The 25,259-nt window shown below is 62.1% G+C and overlaps 8 protein-coding genes across 8 annotated transcripts; 3 read left to right on the forward strand and 5 right to left on the reverse strand.

Annotated features, from left to right (window-relative positions):
• PLICBS_004719 (uncharacterized protein) lies at nucleotides 1-3,147 on the forward strand (the record flags this gene model as incomplete). The annotated part of the gene is made up of 1 exon (XM_018325907.2): nucleotides 1-3,147. The coding sequence occupies one exon, from the start codon at nucleotides 1-3 to the stop codon at nucleotides 3,145-3,147; it is 3,147 nt and encodes a 1,048-aa protein (XP_018175659.2).
• Nucleotides 3,148-3,721: 574 nt separating this feature from the next.
• Nucleotides 3,722-8,449, reverse strand: PLICBS_004720 (uncharacterized protein; the record flags this gene model as incomplete). The annotated part of the gene is made up of 4 exons (XM_065600575.1): nucleotides 3,722-4,035; nucleotides 4,095-7,626; nucleotides 7,688-8,093; nucleotides 8,340-8,449. The coding sequence occupies 4 exons, from the start codon at nucleotides 8,447-8,449 to the stop codon at nucleotides 3,722-3,724; spliced, it is 4,362 nt and encodes a 1,453-aa protein (XP_065456647.1).
• Nucleotides 8,450-10,449: 2,000 nt separating this feature from the next.
• Nucleotides 10,450-11,172, reverse strand: PLICBS_004721 (uncharacterized protein; the record flags this gene model as incomplete). Its single annotated transcript, XM_018325905.2, has 1 exon — nucleotides 10,450-11,172. The coding sequence occupies one exon, from the start codon at nucleotides 11,170-11,172 to the stop codon at nucleotides 10,450-10,452; it is 723 nt and encodes a 240-aa protein (XP_018175657.2).
• A 709-nt stretch (nucleotides 11,173-11,881) lies between these two features.
• PLICBS_004722 (uncharacterized protein) lies at nucleotides 11,882-14,521 on the forward strand (the record flags this gene model as incomplete). The annotated part of the gene is made up of 3 exons (XM_018325904.2): nucleotides 11,882-12,057; nucleotides 12,131-13,985; nucleotides 14,045-14,521. 3 exons carry the CDS (start codon nucleotides 11,882-11,884, stop codon nucleotides 14,519-14,521), a joined length of 2,508 nt encoding a protein of 835 aa, XP_018175656.2.
• Nucleotides 14,522-14,759: 238 nt separating this feature from the next.
• PLICBS_004723 (pantothenate synthase) lies at nucleotides 14,760-15,965 on the reverse strand (the record flags this gene model as incomplete). Its single annotated transcript, XM_018325903.2, has 1 exon — nucleotides 14,760-15,965. One exon carries the CDS (start codon nucleotides 15,963-15,965, stop codon nucleotides 14,760-14,762), a length of 1,206 nt encoding a protein of 401 aa, XP_018175655.2.
• Nucleotides 15,966-16,723: 758 nt separating this feature from the next.
• On the reverse strand, nucleotides 16,724-18,661 carry PLICBS_004724 (uncharacterized protein; the record flags this gene model as incomplete). The annotated part of the gene is made up of 4 exons (XM_018325902.2): nucleotides 16,724-17,034; nucleotides 17,102-18,133; nucleotides 18,195-18,306; nucleotides 18,365-18,661. 4 exons carry the CDS (start codon nucleotides 18,659-18,661, stop codon nucleotides 16,724-16,726), a joined length of 1,752 nt encoding a protein of 583 aa, XP_018175654.2.
• A 2,765-nt stretch (nucleotides 18,662-21,426) lies between these two features.
• PLICBS_004725 (uncharacterized protein) lies at nucleotides 21,427-23,047 on the forward strand (the record flags this gene model as incomplete). Its single annotated transcript, XM_065600576.1, is given in 3 exon segments — nucleotides 21,427-21,566; nucleotides 21,621-21,853; nucleotides 21,873-23,047. The coding sequence occupies 3 exon segments, from the start codon at nucleotides 21,427-21,429 to the stop codon at nucleotides 23,045-23,047; spliced, it is 1,548 nt and encodes a 515-aa protein (XP_065456648.1).
• Nucleotides 23,048-23,425: 378 nt separating this feature from the next.
• On the reverse strand, nucleotides 23,426-24,980 carry PLICBS_004726 (ASTRA complex subunit; the record flags this gene model as incomplete). The annotated part of the gene is made up of 3 exons (XM_018325900.2): nucleotides 23,426-24,295; nucleotides 24,420-24,681; nucleotides 24,760-24,980. 3 exons carry the CDS (start codon nucleotides 24,978-24,980, stop codon nucleotides 23,426-23,428), a joined length of 1,353 nt encoding a protein of 450 aa, XP_018175652.2.
• Between the last annotated feature and the right edge of the window lie 279 nt (nucleotides 24,981-25,259).

Genomic DNA, 25,259 nt, shown 5'->3' on the forward strand with positions numbered 1-25,259 from the left:
ATGGATGCCACAGCCGATCGTGGCACGGGCTCCGGAGCGCGCGCCGATCAGGCCGACGACTCGACGACGCGGTATACCCCCGAGAGCCATGGCGATGCGGTGCGCGCCCTGGCGGTGCTGTCTGAGGGCGACGTCGCCGGGAAGCTTATAGAGAGCCTCGTTTCGCGCCTGGCGACGACGTCAACTCCCGAACCTGCTCCTGCAGCTCCCGCCGCGGAGACTGCAGCTGTCGGTCTTACTGCGCTGGATGCCTTTCTCCAGGCGAACGTCACAGGCCCAGTGCTGCCCGCCGAGGGCATCGCGTCTCTCGAAAGCCAGTTCGCCAAAGCCTGGGAATCCACATCGAAGAACTCTCCCACCAAGGCGTCTTTAACGGCCCTCCAGCAGCTCCAGAGAGCATGCCTGACGCACCTCGAAGTCGACGGCGTGGCTCCCTACGCCCATATCCCACACCTCGAGCTTTTCGCGCTGGCAAGACATGTATTCGTCGAGGCGCTGGCCGGCGAGGACCAGCAAACCCTGGAGACTACATCGCCGTACTCGGACAAATCGAGCAGATACAGCCTAGGCTGGTTAAAGATGCGCGTCAACGTCTGGCACTACAAGCTGCTCACGCAGCCTAGCCTCGGCCCTGGCTCCAACTTCGCCAAGAGCTCCCAATGGAGCGACGTCCCGACGCTCGCCTCTGAAATTCTCGACTCCATGGACGCTTTACTCGCTCAGATTACCGGCGAGGAGGTGTGGTCGACCGCCGAGTCGTGGGGCCGCGAAGACAAGGCACAGTTCCTCGTCGAGGCCGCCAACAACTACATCCTCCTCGGCCGATACGAAAAGGCAAAGGAGACGCTTCAGCAGGCGGCCCACGCCAGCGGCTTGACGTATGCCCTATCGGGAGCGCTCGGCAAGAGGACGAGGTTCCAGGAGAACAGCACAAGTCAGCTGGTCGTTCTTGCGCGCAGCCGCCGCGAGGGCGAGGAGACAACGGGGGAGGATGTCGAAGAGGAGGATGTCAAGCCTGAAGCATTGAAGCTCAACAATGACACGCTCCTGGAGGAAATTCACTTTACCAAGGAGAACAATGGCCACGAGGCCAAGCCCAAGGATCTCCCGGCTTCGCTGGCCGACCTCTCTCCCGATGACCAGCCGCAGCTCTCGCCGCTCGACCAAATCATTCTTCTTACGGAGGCGACGCTCAAAGACGCCTTCTCTCCCGCCGACACGCTGACCTCGGAAGAGATTCTCCCCTTCGCCGTCCGTGTCCTGGCCGACAAGTCCACCAACTGGCAGATTTACACGCAGGCGCTTCTCGTGCGGTCAAGGATAGAAGTCCACAGGAGCAGGACGGTCGAGCGCGGTGTTCTGCAGCTGCAAGCTGTCGCGGATCAGGTCCTCACGGATACATCAGCGCCGCCGAAGCAGGTCGAGGAGCCGGCGAGCGAAGATTCCGAGAACGCCGAAGTGCCGGCTATTCAGGTCACGGCGCCCGGACAAGAAGTTGCCCCCGTGGGCTCTCAGCAGCCGACATCGTTCCTACCCGCCCCCAAGGCCGAAGAGTCCGCTCCCGCTCATGTCCGTCTACGCTACATCCACGCGTTGTGCACGCCTCCTCGCTGGCACCTCGAATCCGAGCTGGCGTACGCGTGGGCCGGAGTTGGGTCCCTGGCGTCAGCTCTCGAAATCTTCAAGCGGCTGCGGCTGTGGGCTGAGGTAGCGCTATGCCTGGCGAGTGCTGCCGCAGCTGAGGATGAAGACGGCCGTGGGAGTGGCGGCGACGAAAAGGCCAGGGCCATCATACGATGGCGCCTGTTCCACAAGACCGGGGATGACGCTACGTCGTCGTCGGATCCAGACGACGAGGGTGTAGAGGACGTCACCCGCCTCAAGGCCAGCGACTACTCTGGCCCCGAGCGCACTCCTCCTCCGCCCAACGCGCCCCGTCTGTGGTGCATCCTCGGCGACCTCGACGACGACCCGGCGCACTACGAGCGGGCGTGGGACATCTCCAGGCAGCGCTACGCGCGCGCCCAAAAGTCGCTCGGCGAGCACTACCTGCGGCAGAAGGACTGGCAGGCGGCCCGCGCCGCGTACGGGCTCGCCACGTCGGTGAACCGGCTCAGCCCGGACATGTGGAGCCGCCTCGGCGACATCAACCTCCGGCTGGGCAAGTTTGAGGACGCCGCCGAGTCGTACAGCCGGTGCATCGGCAGCGCGACGGACATGTCGGGCGGAGAGGACGCCAAGACGTGGAGCAACCTGGGCAGTTCGCTCTGGAGCCTGTACTGCGAGGTGGTCGCCGCCGAACCCAAAGACTCCGACGACGACAACGACGCGAGGAACGAGGAGGAGGGCAGCGACGGCGAGGCGGTAGACGGTGCCGGCGCGGGAGGCAGCAGCAAGCGCAAGAAGAGCCCCAGCAAGCTGCTCGCCCAGGCCCTCGCCGCATACAAAAAGGGCGCGTCCATTGCGCACGACAACTGGCGCATCTGGGACAACGTCCTGACGCTCGCCTCGCGCATCCGCCCGCCGCCCATCCCGGACATGGTCCTCGCCTACAAGCACATCCTGCGCATCCGCAAGTCCGAGGACGCCGTCGACGCCGACGTCCTCGCCGCCCTGCTGCAGGACGTGGTCCTCACCAAAGACGTCGACGCGCCCGGCAGCAGCACCGTCGAGGGCATCTACGAACCCCCGCGCGGCTCCATGGAGCGCCTCGTCGCCCGCCTCGTCGAGGAGGAGGTCGTCCCCATCATCACCCACCGCCCGGAGCTCTGGGCCCTGACGTCCCGCCTGCGCGCCTGGCGCCGCGACTACACAGGCGCGGTCGAGGCCTCGGAGCGGGCCTGGCGCGCCGCCGTCGGGTCTTCCGGCGCGGGCGGCGCGGGCCTCCTTCCCGGTGAGTCCCCCGCCGGCGGCCCGGACTGGACCAGCGACGAGGCCGCCTGGGCCGACGTTGTCAAGCGCACCGACGAGCTGGTCTCGGTGCTCGAGAACTACGGGCCCCGGGCCGAGACCGTGGGCAGCCGCTGGAAGGGCAAGGCGCGCAGCGCGGTGCGCAGCGTCATGGGCCGCGGTAGGGAGACCTGGGAGGGCAGTGACGGGTGGAAGACGCTCGAGGGGCTCATGGAGGGTCTCAAGGCCGGTGCTTGAGAGGGAGAGCAAGGAGGGTTGGAGGAGGTGCGCCACATGATCTAGCGAGCATAGACGAGGTTCTGGATAGACAAAAAGCATCAATGACAAGTCACGATATGAATACATTCGTCACTATTAAGGGACGGGTGCGAGGAGCTCGCTGCCACAGTAGACCACGGCGTCGTCTTTACCAGCACAGATCAAGCAAGACAAAAGGGAAAAGGGGGTTGCCATGCATGCCAGTTCGCTATTCGCAGCTTCGTCGGCTCATCCACGCTGTAGTACAGTACTATACAGGTATCACATACATACATCCATTCATCTCAACACAGAAAGAGACCGCCAATGGCGGACCTGTCGAGCCACGTGAGAAAAGCTCCGCTGATCCGTGCAAGACTCCCCAACCCTAGCAATACCTCCAGCCAAGCCGTGGCAAAAGCCATCGTCCTTAGGCACACCACAGTCCTGTGTCCCACGGCATGCATCCTAGAAGACGCCGGCAAGAGACGCACGAGCGCGCGCCAGGTCCAGCCAGCCAAAGCAAAATCACCTATGCCCGACACTCCTTCAACACATCAAAGGACGAGGTGTCCTATTTCTTGCCCTTCTTACGGCTGGGCACGACTTTGAATCCGGCGCCCTGAATGCTGCCGTTTTCGCTCTCCTTGGGCTGGGTGCTGTTGCTCCGCTTGGCAACCTCAGACCAGCCGCCGGCGGAGCTAGGAGACTTGCTGCTGTCCGTGGGAGGCTGCTTCTCCACGACACCCTTCTGCGCGAGCTTCTTGCGGCGGACGTACTCTTCGGCAAAGTGGCGGCCATCCATGGTCTTGGAGTTGATGTAGACGGCGTCGGCAATGACGCCCGTGTCAAGCGGAAGCGCGTCAAGATCGGCCTGGAAGTCCGAGACTGCTCCACGCGTTAGTCAAAGTTCCTATTGTACACCGCGTGTTCGGGGAGAAACTCACTATCAGTCACGTCGGTGAGGCCGCGGGACAGCTCCCGACGAGTCCACTTGCTAAACTCCTCCATGGCTGCGCTGGCGGGGTCGGTCCTGCCGTTGGTTGGTCCACCAGGAGCAGGCTTCGAAACAGGCTTGCTCACAGGAGCAGGCGCCTTGGCACTGCTGACACTGGCAGACCGCCCCTGAGAGGCCGGTCCCGTAGGAACCTTGACTTTGCCGCCGGCACCAACGGTTGCCCATCCGGCGGCAGGGGGCGCAGGCGAGGGGGCACTGGGAACGGGACTCTGGTTCGGCTTGCCGGCGAGGTTCGCATAGCTCTTCGAGGTGATGGCGGGCGAGCCCGACTGGACAGCGACGTCCCGTGCCTTCTGCTTGCGAACCTCTTCTTCGCGTTGAATCTCGGCCAACGTCTTCTTGCTGGAGGACGAAGGAACAGTGGCAGTGTTGGTAGCAGGGCCCTTCACCGCTCCAGGCTTGACCCAAGGGCTGGTCGCCGAGACAGGGGAGCCGTGGCCCCAAGTGCTGGTGGCCGGCAAACCGGCAGCAGCGGCGGCATGAGCCTGACGTTCCTTTTCGCGTACGAGAGCGGCCTCCTGCTCCATCGCGGCCTTCCTGAGAGCTGCAGCGGCCTCCTCTGCCTTCGCGGCCTTGCGAGCCTCGGCCTCCTGGATCTCCTTGAGGCTAGGCCCCTTCTGTCCTTCTTGGCCTGGCTCCCTGGCCCAGGGTGCCAGCGGAGGTGGCTGAGTGACATCGGGCGTGCCACTCTGCGACCGGCTGTACTGCTCAGGCAGGTTGGAGCGCGCACGCTGAGCAGTGGGCGCCGGGAGCGGAGTGGTAGACGAAGGCACAGGGAACGGCATCGGCATATCCGGGTCGGAAGGCACGCCAGCGGCAGCGGCAGCCTGAGCCTGCTGGACCTGCTGCGTCAACGACAGCGTGGCGTCTTCAACGTGCTTCTTCTTGCCGGATTTGCCGGCCTTTCCAGACTGTCCAGGCGCGGTCCCGTGAGAGGCGGCGGTCGTGGAGGGCTCGGCGCTGTCGATGTGCCCCTTGTTCATCTTGGCGTTCGCGGCTTGTTCGGCTTCGTGCTGGGCACGCAGATCCTCAAACTCCTTCAAGCGCTCCCTAAACCCCTCGGGATCCTCCGAGAGTTGGTCAGCCTCGGGAAGGCCAGATCTGAAGTCCGCACCATCGGGTTGCATACCCCGTTGCTGCTGTTGCTGTTGACCCATATCACCGCCAGCAGCACCTTGCATAGAAGCAATCACCTGGCGTTCGACGTCGGTGAGGTTAGACAGGTCCTCCACCCGATAAGACTCTCCGTTTCCCGGCCCAGGCCTGGCAGCATGTTGCCCCCCCGCAGGTTGGTCCATGTAGCCACCAGGGGGCATAGAGCCGATGGGGGCCGGCTGCTGCTGCTGCTGTGACTGCTGCTGAGGAGGAGCTCCAATGGGAGAGGAGATGCTACCGAAGCTGGGCTGGCTCTGAAGACTCTGAGCGCTGGAATGGTGCTGCAGGCCGGGCCCTGGCATCTGAAACTTAGTCATGGCCTGCTGGCGCATGATGAACTCCCTCTGCTGGGCCATGATGTATTGCTCCTCTTGCTTGCGTCGCTCGAGGTTGTTTTGCTCTTCAGCGGTCAATGTTCTGCCGAAACTGGGAAAGACGCCACTGAGAGGTGGCACCACACCGCCAGGCGTGGTGGTAGCGGCAAAAGGTCCAGTCTGCGACGCAGGGCCGTGGGGGATCCCAATCTGTGGCACGAGGAAGGGTTCGCGAGAGTTGCCGATCCGCCGAATCAGCTGCCCCAGCGGTTCAAACTCAGGGTCCTCCACCTTCTTGACACGCAGGTCAGGAGTGAAGAAGTTCGCCTTATACCAGTCGTTCATTTCCAGACCGGTGAACGGTCCCTGGACCTGTCCCTGAGGGTCGAGATAGACCCACCTCATCCTATCAGGCATCACCATCTGTCGCACCTGGGCGGCCGGTGGTTCGTTTCCGGCTTGGCCAATGCCCCCAAAAGGCAGGCCGCCGCTGACTGGGGTGAAAGACTGGGGACCGGCCGCGGCTCCGGCCGACTGTGGTGGCTCGGCGGAGCTGAAAGGCCCATGAGCCCGCGACGCATCGGTGGACGGGAAAAGCTCCTCGAAAACTCCACGGTTGGACCGCATGGGGCTTTCGGTGTCTCGTGGAGGCGCTCTGCCAATGGCACCGAGTGGGTGGGTTTGGCGCGGGTCCGGGTCCGAGATGCTTTGGTCCTGCTCAAGCTGCGCCTGCATCTGAGCCTGCATGGCAGGCGGGAACAGGGATCCCATCTTGCTGCCGCGGCCGATGCTGCCGGCGCCAATCCCACCGGCACCGGGCGGGCCAAATACACTGCCAAAGTTGGACAAGCCGGGGGATTGGAGTTCGCCCATAGGGCTGAACAGGGAGCTGCCGAAGGCGTTGCTGAAGTTTGGCCTCTCTCGATCAGGGGTGCCGGAAGATGGCCCCACGGGTGCGGGCCAACCCGACAAGCTACCGAGCGGGTAATTCTTCGGTCCAGCACTTGACGTCTGACTGCGATCGCCGCCATCAAACGCAGCCGCACCGAACCCTCGCCCGATGGAGCCAAAGTTGCCGTGAGCCTCATTTGTGTCCTGCCCAAGACCTCTGCCGGAGCCGCTCTGGTCATTGTCATCATGACCATGACGCTCGGCGGGTGGGCTGCGATAAGGGTTCGTCTCCGAAGGGCTGACGGGACCGTCGTCGCCAGACTGTCCTGCTCCCAGGTTCAGGCCAGACATGCCGAAATCACCGGTAGAACCCTTGACGGGCGTACCGAGGATGCCCACACGTCCAGCGGAGGCATGGCTGCTCGAGGCGGTGTCTTGAGCGCCACCAAGCACCGCACTTCCAGACAGTTCGTCGTCGCCAAAGGGGTCGGTGTCGGTTCGAGGGCGAGAGCGCCAAGACTGCTGAGACGAGGCAGCCTCACCCGACTTGGGCGCTGCGCCGTCTTGGTTATCCTTGGGAATCAGATGGGCCAGGCGGCTACCACCTGCAGCTCCTCCTGCTCGCTTCTCGCCGACAGCAGACGTAGGGAGGGCAAAGTTTCCGAAGGCGCCGCCGCTGGGGGCAGCCTGGCTCGAGGTGGGCCAAATGGCGCTCACGCCGACGCTGCCCGACGTGTTGGAACGCATCAGGGTACCGAATGGCAGTTTTCCTTGGCCTTCGCGAGCACCGTGCTCGCTCTCGCCGTCATCAGGCTCGGACTCTTTCAGCTCAGTCGGCTTGCGCGGAAGCCAGCTTGACGAGTCCTCACGGGAGAAGCGACCAGCAGTGGGGGAAGCGAGGCCGCCGGCGCTGAACGGATTCGACTCCAAGGTCTCACGTCGTCTGGTGCCCGGTCGCGTGACGGAGGAAGGCGAATTGACTCCGTAGGAGTTTCCCGCCCCATGCGAAACCGAAGCCTTGCGTCCATTGACATTGCCCTGGTGCCCATCTTTGTTCTGAGTTGGGGGTTTGAGCGGCGAATTGATATCTGTTAAGAATGCCTGCATCGCGAATACGTTAGTCGGGCCAATTCGTCAAGGAGAGGGAAGGTAAAACACGAACATCCTTCTCCTCCACAGTCAAGTCCTGCACGCCCATCGGCAGGGTCTCGCCCGTTTGCTCCCAGCAGAGGTTGGGCTCTTGCGGGACGTGGTTGTCGCTGCTCTTGCCCCAGGCCCTTCCGCTGCTTCCATTGATACTGGAGGGGTCCCATCCTGGAATAAACAAACGGGACGGGCTGTCACCAAGTTTTTGCGTGCGGAATATGTCGAGCAGCTCGTCTTTGGAGTAGCGGGCAGAGCCGGCCTCGTAGATTACTGGTTGCGCGGCGGCCGACTCGTCGATGCTGGGATGCTGAACCGCGTTCTCGCTGGGTGGCGGGGGATTCGACGCTTGGCCGGCGATGGGGGTCGTAGAGGAGCGTCGGAAGGTGAGGGTGCCGTTGGCGGAGCGGCCATCTCGTCGCGACCTGTCGCGGTTACGTTAGCATGAGTGACGCATTGCAGGCATTGTGATGGTTGAAGAGTGTCATTGTCCCTGGTTCGCGTCGGCTGCGTAGGGGGCCTACAGCCAAGTGGACAGCACTTTTTCCCCTTGCAAGAATTGGAAAGCCAAGACAAGCAAGGCAAGAAGGCAGAAGCACGACGACGAGCGAGATGCAAGCCGCAATAACGACGGTGGTGGGCGGGAGCGCGGTTCATGTGCTGAGACTTACCAGTCGCCTCCCGCAGCTCCCCTTCCATCATTCCTCCCTCCTCGCGAGTCACGGTTCGCGTTCTGGCCAGCTGCAGCCGAGGCAAAGCTGGAAGGTAAATTGGTCGGCATCTTGCACGGTCGATCAAAGCGTGTCGGGCTTCGGCGGCAAGGTCGAGGTCACAGCTGAGCGTCCTCGAGGTGCGGGATAGAGAGCGGCAAACGAAACGTCAGGCGGCGAGTCGCGAGGTCGAGGCGAGGGCGAGAGAGGGCGAAAGAAAGGATGGCCAAGTATGCACAAAACGCTGTTCTCGTCTCCGTTGCGGTGGCTAGATGCAGATACACGCGCGCAGTGGCGGCAAACGACGTGGTGAATGGATTTGCAGGGCTGAGCGGAGGTGGAAAAGTATGACGGGCGGATGTTTGCTGGTCGCGGGAGGAAAAACCTGAGGTTAGGTTTGCAAAAGACAAAATTGGAGGTTTCCCCAGTCTAGGGAAGCGTGCAGTGGAGCGGCACCCGGCGCCCTGAGGGTGGCCCAAGCTTTGAGGTGGCAGGTCATTGGACCGTGGGCGGGTGCCGGGATACCCGCGCCTTAGCCGGCGCTGCGGGGGCATGCGCCTGTGCCTTAGCAGTGCAGTACCGAGCGAGGAAACCTAATCAGCCACCACCTTTTGACGCTGGTGGGACACCTGGGACACCTATGCGGCCCCCGTGTGAAAGAATGGATAGCCCCAGACGGGCAGACAGCGGCACAGCGAGCGTCGTCCCGTTCCAGTGTGAGTGTGGGCTCCCTGCTGCCTGTCACTTTGACCCAAGTTACTTTGTACAGTGCGTGCTTCACAAGGCGGGTGCAGCCATAGGTAATTGTTGTCATGTCCTGCTGGCAGAGCCTGGGGTGGCACAAGGTGTAATTACGTAGCACGTCAAAGGACATCAAAGCGCATGCACGACCAGGACGAGGACGCATCACAGGCGGGGTGGAACATTTTGACGTGCGTGATCCTGACGCTTCTCTCGTACTTCGTAGAGCCATACTGAGTTAATAGCCAACTCATTCCACTTGACTTATCTACCGTGTCCTTTGCCCTGTCCTTTGCTGCGTGTTGCCTCGCCCTCCCAAACGCCCCCCCCCCCCCCCATGACGTGATAAGCATCGTCAGCGGCTCACACTCGTGTCCGTGCAGCACTCCGCGATGTGCACGTGGCAGAGCACAGGGCGACGCGACCGCGGGCGCGTCCGTCACCTCAGTCCGTCACACGTCTCCCGCGCCGCGTCCCGCACACCGGCCGCGCGCCTCGCGCCCCAGTAACATGCATACCAGCTCACACTGTCGTCAATCAGCATCGCCAAGCCTGGCTGTGAGACACCCGACGGGGGACGTACAAGTGCCACAGGGAAACGCAACGTGTGACAGTCGTCGCGACGCCCCCAAGTCCAGGCTTGCCAGCATGGGCCAGCTGCCATTCGGCGCCCATTGAGATGTAGAAACGCGGCATTGGAGCAGCGCCGACCCAAGTGCCACGCCATCGAAAACCAGCCTGCAAAAGTCGAATCCGGCCGTGGCAATCATCAGGTACAGCGCACTCGCCCTGCCTGGCGGTGCAGATGAACCAGACAGCCTCAACAGCAGGGAGAGAATGAGCCACGACCGCACATCTCGCCTCGCAAGCATGCTGAGCCGGCAAGTGTCCTACGGACTGGATCTCTTTATGTAGATGGAGCTCCCTCTATACACCTCTGGCTCGCACCGCTGTATATCAAGAGCGCGAAATGGGTGTTGTCCAGTAGGGCCAGCGTCTGGGCGGCTATAATGCCCTGGACTAGGTCGCCGTAAGGCTTCGGTAGACACTGGTTCGTCTGCATGCTGCTCCAGTAGCCCACGCCTTCAACTTGTTCGAGAATGACCTGTCGCTTGGCCGCGAGCAATGCTTGATGTTCCATTCTCGCCATGGCACTGTGGTGCGCCATATGGCCTGCCAGCTGAGGAGCCGCGGACAGCGCATAGTCGCGCGGGCCGGGCTCGGCTTTATACAACCCGCCTCCTCTGCAGATGCAACCCTGAGCCAAGGCTGCAGCGAGAGGTTGAGTTTCAGCCAGCGAGTATGGTACTTGTATCTCCGCAGTGATGCCTCAGAGGTTGTTGAGAAAATGGTGCTTGAATTTTCGGTTCGCCCGATCCGCGGAGCGCAACATCAGCTGGTCGCCGAGGACGTCGAAAGCGAAGGGTTTGTGTTCCACCTGTTGCTCTGGACCTGGGGCTTCGGTGGCGGGAACTTGTATGCGGAATGTTGTGCCCTCCTTTGGCACGACTTTGAGTCCCCGACTTCTGGTGATGATTTCGAGAACAAACTTGCGGTCGCGGACAACGATGCCTTGGATACCAACGCGGCCGGGGCATCGGCTTCTGACCACCTCGGCCAGTGCGCCGTGCAGCTCGGCGCTGGCCAACTTGGCGGCGGCCGTGGGACCACCGGTAAAGATGTCGTTGCCAAGAACTTCGCGCGCGTATCCGAGCCAAAGCGCATTGAGGGGCTCATAAATTTCGTACTTGTGACCGTCTCGGGGGATGTCGTGGAGGCCGAGCTGTCGTCGCTCGCGGGACGATAGCGGCTTGGGCCTGATCTTGGACTTGGCCTTTGCCGCCTCGCGGGCCCTGCGCCGGGCGGCCCTTGCGTTGACAACGGCGGGGGGAGGCGACGAGGGCCGGAGGTGAAGCGTGCGGTGTTGGATCTTGTCGGCGTAGATGCGGTCTGCGCTGTCGGGCGAGTGCGCCCTTGCGAGGAGGTTCTGCGTGGCAATGGCGTTTTCTTTCTGCTGCTGGGCCAGCTGCTGCTGCTCTGCGGGGGTCGCCATGGCGCCGCGGCGACTGGCCTCGAAGGGGGAGCAGGGGCGGAAGATGCGGTGGTGGTGGTGGCGGTGATCGCGATGGTGGTCAGAGACACAATCGAACGGTGCAAGTTTTGGCTGCCCCGCGATGCGCCAGCGTGGATTGGATTTTCTGGTGGTCCGACCAACGCCTGGGGCGCTGGGCCAGTCGGCCGACGCCCGCTGTCGCTGGCACCCAATGGGGAGCTCCCCACCTGGCCGAGCCGCCCCAATCCGTCGAGGTTCCCCGGAATCGCCCCCCAAGCCAATCGCGCTTCAGCGCTTCACATGTCCTCGGCTCAAAGCTGTAGTGAGCTGTGGAGTGACATCGACAGCCGCGCCCCCCACCCCCGTCTCCCCCCATCCTGCCCGTTGTCTTTGCCCCGACTCGCCGTTCGTGTGCCGCTCCGTTCGTGATGCCATACTGCTCTTGCCATAGCATGGGCGGCAGACAACTTGTTGGGCCAACAAAATCTGCAACGCGACCGAGGCGATTGGTGGCAACGTCCGCTGCGAGGCTGATGCATGACAGACATATCATGCTGACCGGATCCTCCAGCTGATGCCACTTCTCGAACCCGACCGCCGCAAGCCGTCCCCGATCTCTCCCCTCCGTGTCGCCGCTTGTCCCCCAAGGTAGCCTGCCGCCTGCTGCCATTGATCCTATCCCGGGCCATCGATCGACGCCATCGCCGCAATGTCGAACAAGGACGACACCTTCGATTCGGCGAGCGGCTCGGCTCCCGATCTCCAGATCCTCGGCGACGAAATCACCCTCCAGCCGAGCGGCTATGTCGAGCCGCAGGGTGGCATCGAGGGCAAGGAGCAGGCCTTGATGCACCAGTTTGCCTCTTTCCGCTCCGAACCTCTACAGTGAGTCCCGTCGACCCAGGCCGCGGTGCTCGATCGTCATGTTCCGGTACTGACTGGTGGTCGTCCCTATCAGATTTCTGCGCGAAGTCTCCCTCTACGTGTCCGGCCAAGGATGGCGAGCCTACGACCGGGTTGTTGGACAGCCCGTCTTCTACTCAGGCTTCTCCGAGAACATGAAGTCCATGGTGCTCTCGGCGCCGCTGCTCCAGAAGCGAATCAGCCAACTCGCCGAGAATCGCGTCACGGTTGAGGAACAGGAAGGCCTCTTGAACAAGAACGACAAAGACTACGCCATCAAGCGCACGCAGAGGCGCAGTGTTCTCGAGAGTGGTCTGCAAGAGGTGGCCGAAAAGCTTACCGACGACATGATCTGCAAGATGGAGAGCAAGACGTTTATCCGTGGAGCTTATTACATGGTCACGCAGCTCTTGACTCGCGCATATCATCAGGGCATTCACGTCTCTAGCGAAGAGGTGTTGCGTCTCAGAAAGGTTGCCGACATCGCTGCCAAGAAGAAGCAGAGCATTGTCTTTCTACCCAGCCACCGGTCGCACGTCGACTACGTCTCCCTCCAGCTCATCTGCTACCGCCTCGGCCTGACCCTGCCTGTAGTCGTTGCAGGAGACAACCTGAACTTCCCGCTCGTCGGCAACTTCTTGCAGCACGCTGGTGCCATGTGGATCAGGAGGTCCTTTGGCGACGACGCGCTGTACACGACACTCGTTCAGTCTTATATCGACACGCTACTACAGGAAGGTTACAACTTCGAGTGCTTCATCGAGGGCGGCAGGTCACGAACGGGCAAGCTCTTGCCTCCCAAGTTCGGCATCCTGAGCTTCATCCTCGACAGCATCCTGTCGGGTCGCGTCGAAGACACCATCATCTGCCCCGTCAGCACGCAGTACGACAAGGTCATTGAGACGGAGGGCTACGTTACGGAGCTCCTCGGCGTGCCCAAGAAGAAGGAAAACCTTGCTGACTTCCTTTCCGGCGGCTCTTCAGTTCTGTCTCTGAAGCTGGGCAGAGTCGACGTTCGCTTCCACGAGCCCTGGAGTCTGCGAAAGTTCATTGACGACCAGCTGACTCGACTGCCGAGGATCCCGCCTGGCCTCGACACCGACCACCGCAACCCAGAAGTCCGCGCAGTGAGGGAAAAGATCCTGCGCACAATGGGCTACAAGGTTCTCGGCGACATTAACGCCGTATCGGTCGTGATGCCCACTGCCCTGATTGGTACGGTACTCCTGACTCTTCGTGGCCGTGGCGTCGGAAAGCAGGAGCTGCTGCGCCGTGTGGAATGGCTGACGGAGCGAGTCCGTGCCAAGGGTGGTCGCGTCGCTCACTTTGGCAATGCGCCCCTGTCGGAGATTGTGAATCGTGGCCTCGAGGTGTTGGGCAAGGAACTGGTGGGAGTCGTGGACGGGCTCGCTGAGCCGACTTACTATGCTGTGGATCGCTTCCAGCTCTCCTTTTATCGCAACATGACGATCCACCTCTTCATATATGAGGCTCTCGTCAGCGTTGCCATGTACACCAAGGTCAAGCAAGGCGGCGGGCGCGCCATGCAGGACATTTCCTACCAGGAGCTCCGCGATCACGTCTTCTTCCTCTCTTCGCTGTTCCGTGGGGAGTTCATCTTCTCAGCCGCCGGTCTGGTGACCAACCTGGACAACACACTGCGGGGCTTGGAGAACGACCACGTCGTTCGCCTCGACCGCGACCCCGATGGCAACATCACAACCATCGGCCTCTCCGACCAGGAGAGGAAGGCGGGTCGGGAGAACTACGACTTTTACTGCTTCCTCATCTGGCCGTTTATCGAGGCCAGCTGGCTCGCGGCCGTGTCGCTCATGGGCCTGACTCCGCCGTTGGAGGAGAAGGAGGACATTTGGATTGAGCAGACCAAGGCGCAGAACAGCGCCCAGGTGGTGAGTCTTGGACCCTTCAACAGTAGTGCGCACACACCCGCAGACTAACAACCCTGCAGCTCGGCAAGACGCTCTACCATCAAGGCGACCTCTCCTACTTCGAGGCCGTGAACAAGGAGACGCTCAAGAACTCGTACACGCGCTTCGAGCAGGACCAGATGGTGCACGTGGTCAAGTCCAAGGACCCCAAGATCCCGCCGCGCATCCAGCTCGACCCGTCGTGGCGGCCCTCGCGCGACCCGGAGACGGGCGCGCTCCGGCCCGACGGCAAGCTGTGGGACTTTACCGAGAAGATCGCCAGCGCGCGCCGCGAGGGCAAGAACCGCCGCGACGGCGCCACGGTCAGCTCGCGCGTGCTGCGCCTGACGGACGAGCTGGGGCGCAAGCTCTTCGTCGAGGCCGTCGAGGGCGACAAGGGCGGCAAGGGCAAGGGCAAGGTGCCGAGCGTGCTGAGCAGGGAGGAGAAGGAGACGCTGCGCAAGAGTGTCAAGGACGCGCGCAGGAGGAGGAAGGCCGAGGGGCGGCCGAACCTGTAAAGTTATGGCAACAACATGCGATGTCACTGGGGACGGCGGGGGTTCTTGTATCATGATGTAGCACCTGTAGTCTCTTCATATACCCAGGAAACGGAATTCGGTGGATGCACTCGACGCTTACGATGGGTCCTCTCCGAAGTGTTTTCCAACGCCATGCCATGCCATGCTGTCTCCCAAATGAATATCTTCGTCTTCCGCCCACCCAGGGCTCGCTATATGTGGTCTTGGATCTGCGCTTCTATGAACTCCTCGGCTTGAGGATAATGTTGTCTATCAACCTGACCTGCGGCCCGCCGGCGTGGCCCACGTCCTCTCCCTCGCGCGCCTTCTCCAGCGGCAGCATCTTGATGGCGCCGCTGATGACGGCGCCCTTATCCGGGTCGACCGCGTCCACCTCCTCGAGTGTGTCCGGATCCGCCAGCGAAATGTAGTCGACCTCGAAGATGGCACGCTCGTCGGGCGGGAGCTCCATCTGCGCACGCAGCACTGTCCCCGTGATCTCGTGCGCGGCGCCGAGAATGGCATCCCGGTCGAGCCGCCCGGCGCCGTATACCGCCTCGGCGGCGCGCAGCGCGCTATTAAGCACGATGCCGACCCTGCGGCGGCGGGTGCCGAGGTAGACGTTGCGGGAGCTCAGGGCGAGGCCGTCAGGCTCGCGCTCCGTCGGGCAGACAACGACCTCAGTGGGGACCATGAGGTCGCGGACCATGCGGCGGATGACGACGGTCTGCTGCACGTCCTTTTGGCCAAAGTAGACGCGGTCGGGCTGGACGATGTTGAAGAGCTTCATGCACACGGTGGCGACGCCGCGGAAGAAGGTCGGCCGGCTCGCGCCCTCGAGCACCTCGCCGACCGGCGTGATGGTGACGAAGCTGCCCTTGCTGTCGACCTCCTGGCCGGGGAAGCCCGAGGGGTACATGTCGTCGGTGGTGGGGGCGAAGACGGCGGAGATGCGCCCGAGGTTGGCGCCGTCGTCGGCGAGCTCGCGATCGAGGCGCGCCAGGGCCGCGACGTCGGTGTCCCAGGTGACGGGGTAGGAGCCGAGGTCCTCGCGGATGCCGAACTGCGCCGGGTTGACGTAGATGCTGACGACGACGTGGTGGTTCTCGCGGGCGGCGGCGCGCACCAGCGCGAGGTGGCCCTCGTGCAGGGCACCCATGGTGGGCACGAGGCCGACGGAGCGGTGGTTGATGACGTGGGGCTTGCGCCAGCGGCGGAGGGATTCAACGGCGCGGAGGACGCGGATGGGTGTCGAGGGGATGGTCTCGCCGGCCCCGGCGCCGTTGCTGCGGTGCGCCCGGGAGAAGAGCAGCGGCAGCGGCGACGACACCGGCCGCAACGCTGCGAGTGCGTTCAGCCGGGGCATCGCGCGAGGGGCCGCCGCCGCCCCCGCAGCCGTAGCCCCAACGGCCCTCGAGGCGGCGAGGATGGGGCGCCGCAGCATGGTCGGCTGGTGGTCGGGAGGAGGAATTGGCAGAGGAGTGTGTTGCGAGATGGGTTGAGGCGGGGTTCAGGGGGGTTTTAGAGGCGAAGCGGCCATTGTCGAGGCGCAATGCCTCGGCAGATGGGATCTCGTGATAGTTTCTGCGGCGGAGATTTGAGGACGGTGGGATAACAAGTGATAGTGGCTTGGTGGTGGTGGTGGTGGTGGGCGTTGGACGAGGGGCCAGGGTCTTGATGAGTAAGCGGTCCCGAAATGCTTACCCTGTACTACAAGCCATGGCACTGTGCAATGCGCTTTTCCTTTTGGCCCTGTGCTCGATGGTTATGGAATTGGGCATGTAGAGTTGCGGTCATTGGTTGTATAGTGAAGTATAACCTGTGGTAGATCGAGCCCATTCGCGGAGGTCGTCTCGCCGTGCTACTCATGAACTATGCATGTCACTGCAAATTGTGATCGAAGTAGTGGATGGAGATCGAGCATTGAGCACTCAGTCAAGAAGCATGAAGTATTGGTGAAGCATATATCATGGAGAGAAGATAGTCGATATTCTTTAGGCCAGCTAAATATAACTGGCAGATTAATACCACCAACTCCATGCAACCACCAACGGTCGGTCGTCTATTCTAAGCACGCTCCAAAATCAATCCGAACCCGCTCCCCAATGCAGTCTATATTATATGCAAACAACCCTTTAGTCGACGAGCATCGCTGCTCAATATTATTACTGGGTGGGCGTCATTAAATCGTCCGAGAAACTCTCAAGCCATGCCGACGGCGGCGCCGGAGTCCTGCTTGAGCTTCTTCCACCGGGTACCCAGGCCGACCATGGTCGCGATGCCGGTGCAGGCAATGCAGATGGCAAAGACGACCTTGAGGCCCGTCATGTAGCCGTCGATGATAAAGGGCTGCTGCTCGACGGGGAACGCCTTTCGGATCTCGGTGGCGCCGGTGAGGACCAGCTTGGCCATGTCGACTGTGGGAGCGTTGCGAAGCACGGCTGGCACCATCTGGTTGATGAAAGCAGACTGCGCGCCGGACACGAGGAAGGCACCGCCAATGCTCTGGAAGACTGAAGGAGAGAGTCAGTATATGCTATAACCATGGCTGGTTGGTAAGGGGGATTAGGTAGTACTCACACAAAAGCATGCCCGTGCTCGAGGCCAGGTCCTTAGGCGTCGTCGAGCCCTGCACGGCAATCATGGGAATCTGGAAAGCCATGCCCCAGCCGGCGCCGGCGACGATCTGGTAGCCGATCCACTTGCCAGTAGAGGTGTCGACGTCCAGGAGGTACAGAAGCCCGGCTCCGATGGTGGCCAGGACGCCGCCGCCGAGAAGCATGGGCTGGTAGAGACCCGTGGCAGTGACAAAGGCGCCGCTACCGACGGTTCCGAAGGTGACAGCGATGATGAACGGCAGGTTGCGGACACCGCTGGCCGTCGGGCTGGTGCCGTGAACTGACTGGAAGTAGATGGGGATGTAGTAGATGGCGGCGAAGAAGCCACCGGCGAGAAGGAAGGCGTAGGCGTTCATGACCAGGTTGGTGCGGTCCTTGGCCAGGCGCGGGGGCACCATGGAGCGCTCGCCCTGGTACCACTGCAGGCCGGCCCAGGCAGCGACGATGGCAACGAAGCCGACGAGGAGACCGACAACGACGGACGAGTTCCAGGCGTGCGCGACGCCACCGTACTGGACGGCCAGGATGTAGGAGACGGTGGCGCCCATGACGAGGACGACGCCGAGAGGGTCCATCTGGAGGAACTTCTCAAGAAGAGGCGCCTCCTCGGGGACGGCATTGCGGGGCGTCTGGAAGAAGAGGAAAATGACGACGGCCGAGACGGCGCCGATGGGCAGGTTGATGTAGAAGCACCATCGCCACGAGACGTGGTCGGTGAAGGCGCCGCCGAGGAGGGGCCCGATGACACTGGCGATGCCGTACGAGGCGCCGAGGATACCGGTAAAGGCGGGGCGCTTCTTGGGCGGAGCGGAGAAGGCGATGATGGTGTAGGCGCCGGCTCCGAGGCCCGCTGCGCCGACGCCGGCAATGGCACGGCCGGTGATCAGGGCCTCGGCGTTGGGAGCGGCACCGCAGATGACGGAGCCGAGCTCGAAGATGAGGATGGCGAGGAGGAAAGACGTCTTCAGGGGGAAGTACTTGTACACCTTGCCCCCTACAGTGGAGTTAGTATCGGTTTCATGACACTGGTCCGGGAGAGCGGTAGTGGAACTTACACGTTGACTGGAAAGCGCCGACGGTCATGAAGAAGGCGGCGCCGTACCACCCGACCTTGTCGAGACCCTTGAACTCGTCTGTGATTTTGGGAATAGCCGTCGCGACAATGGTCTGACCCGGTATTAGCCGTGGTTGCCCTTCCAACGCTGGGGATGATTGTGAAACGTACCATGTCCAGGGAAAGGAGGAAGATACTCAGGACAAGGGCGACGACGATGAACGCCAGCTTGATGCCCTTGGGGTACTCGTCCTCGGAAAGCTCATCGGACGAGCCCGGATCCTGCTCGCCCTTCATGACGCTCTCGCTGTCCTGCTTCTCGGGGTCTGCTCCTGCGACGGCATTGGGGGTGTCGACCGGCTTCTCGTCGACGGAAGTGCGCTCGCCGGCAAGGGTGGAGGCGGCCGAGGACACGGGTCGGTCCGTGTCCCTGGGGACGCCAAGGCCTGATGTTGTTGAGGAGGCCATGGCTGTGTTTGTGTTTCTGTGTGGATAGTCTATGGCAGCGATGTTGCCGTTGATACTGGCTGCTGGCGTTGATGCCTGGTGCATCTATCAGAGCTGTTGGAGCTCAGAATTGAGTTTGACCCAGCTGTTTCTTTGTGTTGTGATGGCTCAACTTCAACACCAAGGACGGAGGGGGAGAGGCCTATATGTATTGATCGTGGAAGGAGCCCGGATCTGACACAGGTCCGGTACGGCAACCCGATAGCAAAATTTCCTCAGCCCAGGCAACATGCTGGACAGCAACACATGTGCGGATACCTAATCAGGGCAGATCGCAAAGCAGACCGACCAGACCAGCGCACGTTGCGCGGACTTTGCGAGCCCCCTTGGAGGGCCCTAACGCAACGCAGCTCCCGCTACCAGGGTGTAACGCGAGCTGCTCATCCATCCATCCCTTGCGGGTCCGACGATGAGTCGGCGCCGCGCACGTCAATCTGAGCCATAACGAATGGAACCGGGGGGGCACATGCAGCCTGCCGGCGACAAGGCCGGAGACATGAGCCAAGTCCGCAGGGCTGACCGCGGCGTGCGCCGCAAGTGTCCCCAAGTCAGCAGGCGGCTCTGACAAGGTGCCGCAGCTAACAAACAAGCTCCGCTGCACGTGGAGCCAAGGGGCTCCGAAGACGAGCGAAAGCCAGTTGGGACTTGGGAGAATCCGCTGGCGCATCCGTCGTGGCGGCGGAGCGGGTCCCGCCCCGAACAAAGTCGCTCTTCGCACGCATGGTTGCGCCGCAAAGGACCAACTCGGAGACTTTTTGCAGGCCTCCTTTCCCTTCTGCTGACGCCTCTGTCCGGTCAATCGCACCACGAGCGCCGGTGGCCGTCTGTGCTGTTTTGGCGACAGCGTCGTCTCCTGCGGAGTTTGGCATTGTTGATTGATCAGCATCGTGAAGCCACTCGCCCGGGCACAGCAACATGGCAGCGGGGAACCAAGCCATGTTGAATTGACTGAATTGCTTTCACCATGTCGCGTGAAGCCGTGACACCCAAGGGGGGGCATAACGCGCTGACCATAACGCCAATCCACCCAGGCGACTAGCCTCCCGGCAAGCGGCTCCTGGACCGCAACATGGCGAGTGAGCCCTGAGAGCACGCACAGCCATGACGGCCAAGCAGATCCGACGTACGTAAGGCGACAATTGCCGGCTGAAAGGCCGATGCAAGGTGACTCATGGTGATCAGTGAGATGCGAGGCGCTGCCCTGCCAGCGAAACCACACTATGGTCCCATCCGGATATCTCCGGGCGAGGCCCTCCCTTACAAGGCCAGGCCAAATTTGCCCAGCAAATTCCAGTGGTTGCCGGCATTTGCGGACTTAAACGCCATGATGTGCAGACGTGCATGGGCGGCGGCGCCAACAAGTCCACAACCATGCCTTCGACGACGATGTTCTCGAAGCTTGCAAGGCGTGTCGCGCCGGCGTTGATCTTGCCAGCGGCGCATGCTGGCACTACCGTAGCGACAAGGTGGAATCACAATACCTCGTACAATGGTGGAATATTTTCTGGCCCTTGCGTTTGTCACTTGGCGACATCGTTCCAGGCGCCAAAGCAGTCGCAGTTGCTTGGTATTAGGCACCGAGGAAGAGTGCGGGCGAGCGTCTGACCACCTACTGGACGCATGCGCACTTGTGTCCTTGGAGAAGTCAAAACACACCGTGGCTGACTGGTCCGGCGTTAACGGGGCGATTGCGGGCGGGCGGACTTGCAGACGACCCGCTGGCGACATTCGCCCTCTTTGTGGTGTTTTGGGCCAGAGCAGCGGCAGCCGGCACGGTGTTCGGGGACACGGCAACCCTCGTTTGCGACATCTCGTAAAATGTAATGCGCTTCACGGAGTTCCGCGTTCCCAAGCCACGGGCAGGTTAAGGACCGTGACCCCGACGTGCATCCCGGTGTCAGATCGAAGACAGGGACAGGGAGCCCGTCGCCCTCCAACAGTTGTTCACCCATCGCAGCCCGGTGGAGATGGGTCGTCGAGCGGGTTCCCGTCGCCTGGGTTCGGGTAGCCGCCGGCGCAATTCGATACCCGGAGGCGTCGTCAAGCGCCGCACCAACGGGGCCTCCATCCCTCCAGGCGCCGACCGACGCCGGAACGAACACGATTTTTGCCCGGACCATCGCGAAGCGCCTGCCGCCTGACCTGACCTGGCCGACAGAGGATTAGTTTTGCTGCACCGCCGCTGCCCTGTTCAAGTTGCGCTGGTTCTTGCCAGTACTCACGTGCAGGGAGGGTTCAAGGGTATGACGTCGTGCCGTATCGTGGCTGTTCTGTGGTGCACGGCCCATTGACTTTTCGGCAGACGCGTTTCGTGCAGCCGGTCCATGATGCCCTGGCAGCGCGTCGCCCGCCCGCAACGGCGCATCACCGTCGCATGGCTGCAAGGTGCAAGACGCACAGCAGCTTCAGAGGCGGCAACGACAACGCGTCCCCTCCTGCCAATAGAAGAAGCAGGAGCGGCGGCCACAGCAGCATTGCTCAAGCTCAATGGCAGCCGCCGCGCCGAGTCGCTCCTGCCATCGCGGCCCGCGGGCTCCATCTCGAACCGCCCCTCGCCGTCCTCGGCCCCCTCCACTCCATCCCCAGCTTCCCCGCGTTGGCAACCCCGCCGCCAGCTCTCGACGATTCCAAATAACAGAGTCTTCAACAGCTCGCCGACGACGCTCTTGAGGTTTCCATCATCACCGTCATCACCAACTCGTTTCCGCCGACTCTCATTCACCACCATGGCCGCCCGATCCGCTAGCGAGCCCGTTGAGCTCCAGGCGCCCAACGGCGTCAAGTACACCCAGCCCACGGGCATCTTCATCAACAACGAGTTCGTCAAGGCCACGTCTGGCCAGACAATCACCTCGATCGACCCTGCGTACGTACCTGACCACTCATTTGATACGCTGGCTTGTTGACAGTCCGACTTTAGCACAGAGAAGGACATCGCCACCGTCCAGGCCGCAGGAGCCGATGATGTCGACGCCGCCGTCCAGGCCGCGTACAAGGCCCTGCGCGACCCTTCGTGGAAGCAGCTGGCCCCCTCGGATCGCGGCCACCTCATGAGCAAGCTGGCCGACGCCATCGAGGCCAACAAAGAGACCCTGGCCACTATCGACGCCTGGGATAACGGCAAGTTGGCTCCTGCATCTCACTGCAGCTCGTGTGCTTACGCTTCATCCAGGCAAGCCCTATGCCGAGGCGCTCTCGGTCGACCTCGAGGAATCCATCACCGTCTTCCGCTACTATGCTGGCTGGGCTGACAAGGTCTTCGGGCAAACCATCTCTACCACTCATCAGAAGTTCGCCTATACCCTGCGACAACCCATCGGCGTCGTCGGCCAGATCATTCCCTGGAACTATCCCCTCTCCATGGCATCCTGGAAGCTCGGCCCGGCCCTGGCCTGTGGCAACACGGTCGTGATCAAGGCGGCTGAGCAGACCCCCCTGAGCATTCTGTTCTTGGCATCACTCATTAAGGAGGTCGGTTTCCCCCCTGGCGTCGTTAACGTCATCAACGGATACGGTAAGGATGCTGGATCAGCCCTAGTCGAGCACCCCAAGGTGGACAAGGTGGCCTTCACGGGCTCCACTGCGACGGCCAGGAACATCATGAAGATGGCGTCCGCTACGCTGAAGAATATCACTCTCGAAACCGGCGGCAAGTCGCCACTGCTCGTCTTTGACGATTGCGACCTGGAACAGGCCGTCAAGTGGTCTCACTTGGGCATCATGTCAAACCAGGGCCAGATCTGCACGGCCACCTCGCGAATCCTGGTCCAGGACAGCATTTACGACAAGTTCGTCGAGCAGTTCACGCAGACCACCAAGACGGTCAGCCGCGTCGGCGACCAGTGGAACCCGGAGACGTACCAGGGACCGCAGGTATCCAAGGCGCAGTACCAGCGCGTGCTGGACTACATCGAGGTGGGCAAGTCTGAGGGCGCCAAGCTGGTCTCCGGCGGCAAGCCGTTTGACGTCAACGCCAAGGGCTTCTTCGTTGAACCCACCATCTTCACTGAGGTCAAGAACGAGATGCGCATCTTCCAGGAGGAGATCTTTGGCCCGGTCGTTGTCATCAGCCGATTCAGTGACGAGGCCGAGGCCGTCGGCCGAGCCAACGACTCCACCTACGGACTAGGCGCCGCTGTCTTCACCAAAGACCTCGAGCGCGCCCATCGCGTCGCAGCGGAAATTGAGGCTGGCATGGTCTGGGTCAACAGCAGCCAGGACAGCGATCCCCGAGTGCCGTTCGGAGGTGTCAAGCAGAGCGGCATTGGCCGAGAGCTGGGTGAGGCCGGCCTGGAAGCTTACAGCCAGGTCAAGGCGGTGCACGTCAACATGGGTAATCGGATCTGAGCGCCGAGCGGGCGACACCGCCGTGCATGGCGGCGTAATGATGCCGCATGGGATTAAAACAGAGATTGTACATGCAGCGAGGCATGGTTATAATACCCGTTAATGTCGCTGCCAACGCGCAGGCTCTAGTATGAGCGCATTTATTCCTCATGCCTATGCCTTGACAGCTGAATACATGAAGTCCTTATTGTGTACTCCGGCTGAGGGGCGTCTGACAATCCGTGCTCCGCTACCATACCCAGGAAGGGCCTATGTTGCATGCCAAGGATGTCGTAAGAGCGGCTCTGCCCCGAAGGCCTGGACCACCTCTCCGACTCTGTCATCCGCGGCTCGCGAGCCGGCACTTTTCGATTGAATATCCGTGCATTTATCCACACATCAATACACGTCCCAGAGGCTGACTTTGCCATCCTTGGCGCCGGCAGCGATCCAGTGCGCCGCTCGGGCTTGCCTAATGCGACGTTCCTTGACGCCCGAGAGTGCGCCGCCGCTGCCAGTACCCGTGACGACGGAGCTTGTCGTCGTCGCCGTCGTCGGAGCATCTGTGTGCTTGTGAGCAGTGGCCTCGGTGGCCGGCAGACGTCCGGCGTAGTCCTGTCCGACGTCGGCAAAGGCCACGGCGTAGGCGCCCGCCTTGTGCCATTGCAGGACGGCGAGCTCCTTGAGGGTCTTGCACGAGTAGACGCGCACGTTGGAGTCCCAGCCTGCTGTGGCGAAGATCTTGCCGTCGGAGCGAATGCGCAGGCTCTGCTGACCGGCGTGTTTGGTGTTGACTGTCTTGAGCGGGTGTGCCCACGGCTGGACCTTTTGGTGCTGCGTTGCGTGAGGCTGCGTGGTGTTGGCGTTGGACGCCTTGGAGAGGAGCGACGGTGCTGCTTCCGTGTCGCGCACGATTTCCTCATCAGCGTCTGACTCGTCTGCGGTGGCTTCTGCGAGCGGTTGCTGGCTGGTCGGGATGGGGTGCTTGGCGATGATGGCGTCGGCGGATGAGGTGAGGAAGAAGTCGAGGCTGGGGTGCAGGTCGAGGGCCAGGACTGGCTGTGAATGCGCCTGCGAGCGGTACGTGGTCGTCCACTCGCCCGACGCGGCGTCCAGCCGGTGCACGGAGGCGAAGCCGTTCTCGAAGGCGGCGAGGAGCGTGAGGCTCCCGCCGAGGTGCAGTAGCCGCAGGCACATGGCCATGCCGTTCTGGGCGCCGGGCTTGACAGTATGCACGCGCGTCTGGCTGGGTAGCGCAAAGATGTCAATCTATGGAGAGCGGCGGAACAGACGGCCAGAGTCAGAATCATGAGGGGCAGAGCGCCGCGGCGGTGAAGCACGCGATGAGGAGGGAGACTGCAGATGGATGGGGATGCTGGAGTGGCACACGTACGGCCTCAGACAGGAGCGTGTTGGGCACGGCGACCAAGATGTCGGACGAGGCGCCGAGGTCACGGGGGTCGAGGGGCCCGGCGCCCTCGTGGCTCGCACAGGCGGCGAAGGAGCAGAAGTTGAGGGTGTTGACCTCGATGAGGTGCAACATCCACGGGTTTGGGCGCGGCGAGGGGACGCTCTCGACGGGCAGAGCCTTGCTGAGGGCGGCTTCATCCTCAACCCCGAGCTTCCACACTATGAGCTTGTGGTCCCTTCCGTGCCTTTTCATCAGTCAGTCACGAGACCTAATCCATTGAACATTGCCGTGCCATTTGAAAGTTGGTGATACGGGCACGTACGTGATAAACTTGTCCCGGCCCCAGCCCTGGAGCCCCAGGATGGCGTTCTCGTGAGCCCGCCAGGACGCGGCAGGCCGCATGATAGCTAGGTCCCAGATGACGACATGGCCGTCGGCGTCGCCGGTCGCGAGGCGCTCATTGTCTCTCAGGAACGCGGCGGCGTGGATCTGGGCCTTGTGGCCGCGGAGGATGGCCTTGGGCGATGGCGGTGCGTCAGCCATGGCCGTGGTGGCTAGGGCGCGCGGGTCATCGGTCCCGCGGGGTGTGTCGTGTCTCCCGGGTCGAGATGAGAGTGTGAGGATGTTTTGTCACGGGCTGGACATTGTTGCGGGATGACGAGGACTGTCGCGACGTGCGCGGTGGGCAAGTGAGTCGAGTGCGGTTCTTGGTGGAAGTCTGAGATGCCCTCTTTTTGGTGGAGCAACCATGAAGTGTCGTTTGGGGAGTCACGTGGACCGCACTCAACACCACATCGGATAACACATCGTATCTGTATTTTT

This window comes from Purpureocillium lilacinum, assembly GCF_023168085.1.
Source record: "Purpureocillium lilacinum CBS 284.36 DNA, scaffold_3, whole genome shotgun sequence".
NCBI classification, from domain to species: Eukaryota; Fungi; Ascomycota; class Sordariomycetes; order Hypocreales; family Ophiocordycipitaceae; genus Purpureocillium; species Purpureocillium lilacinum.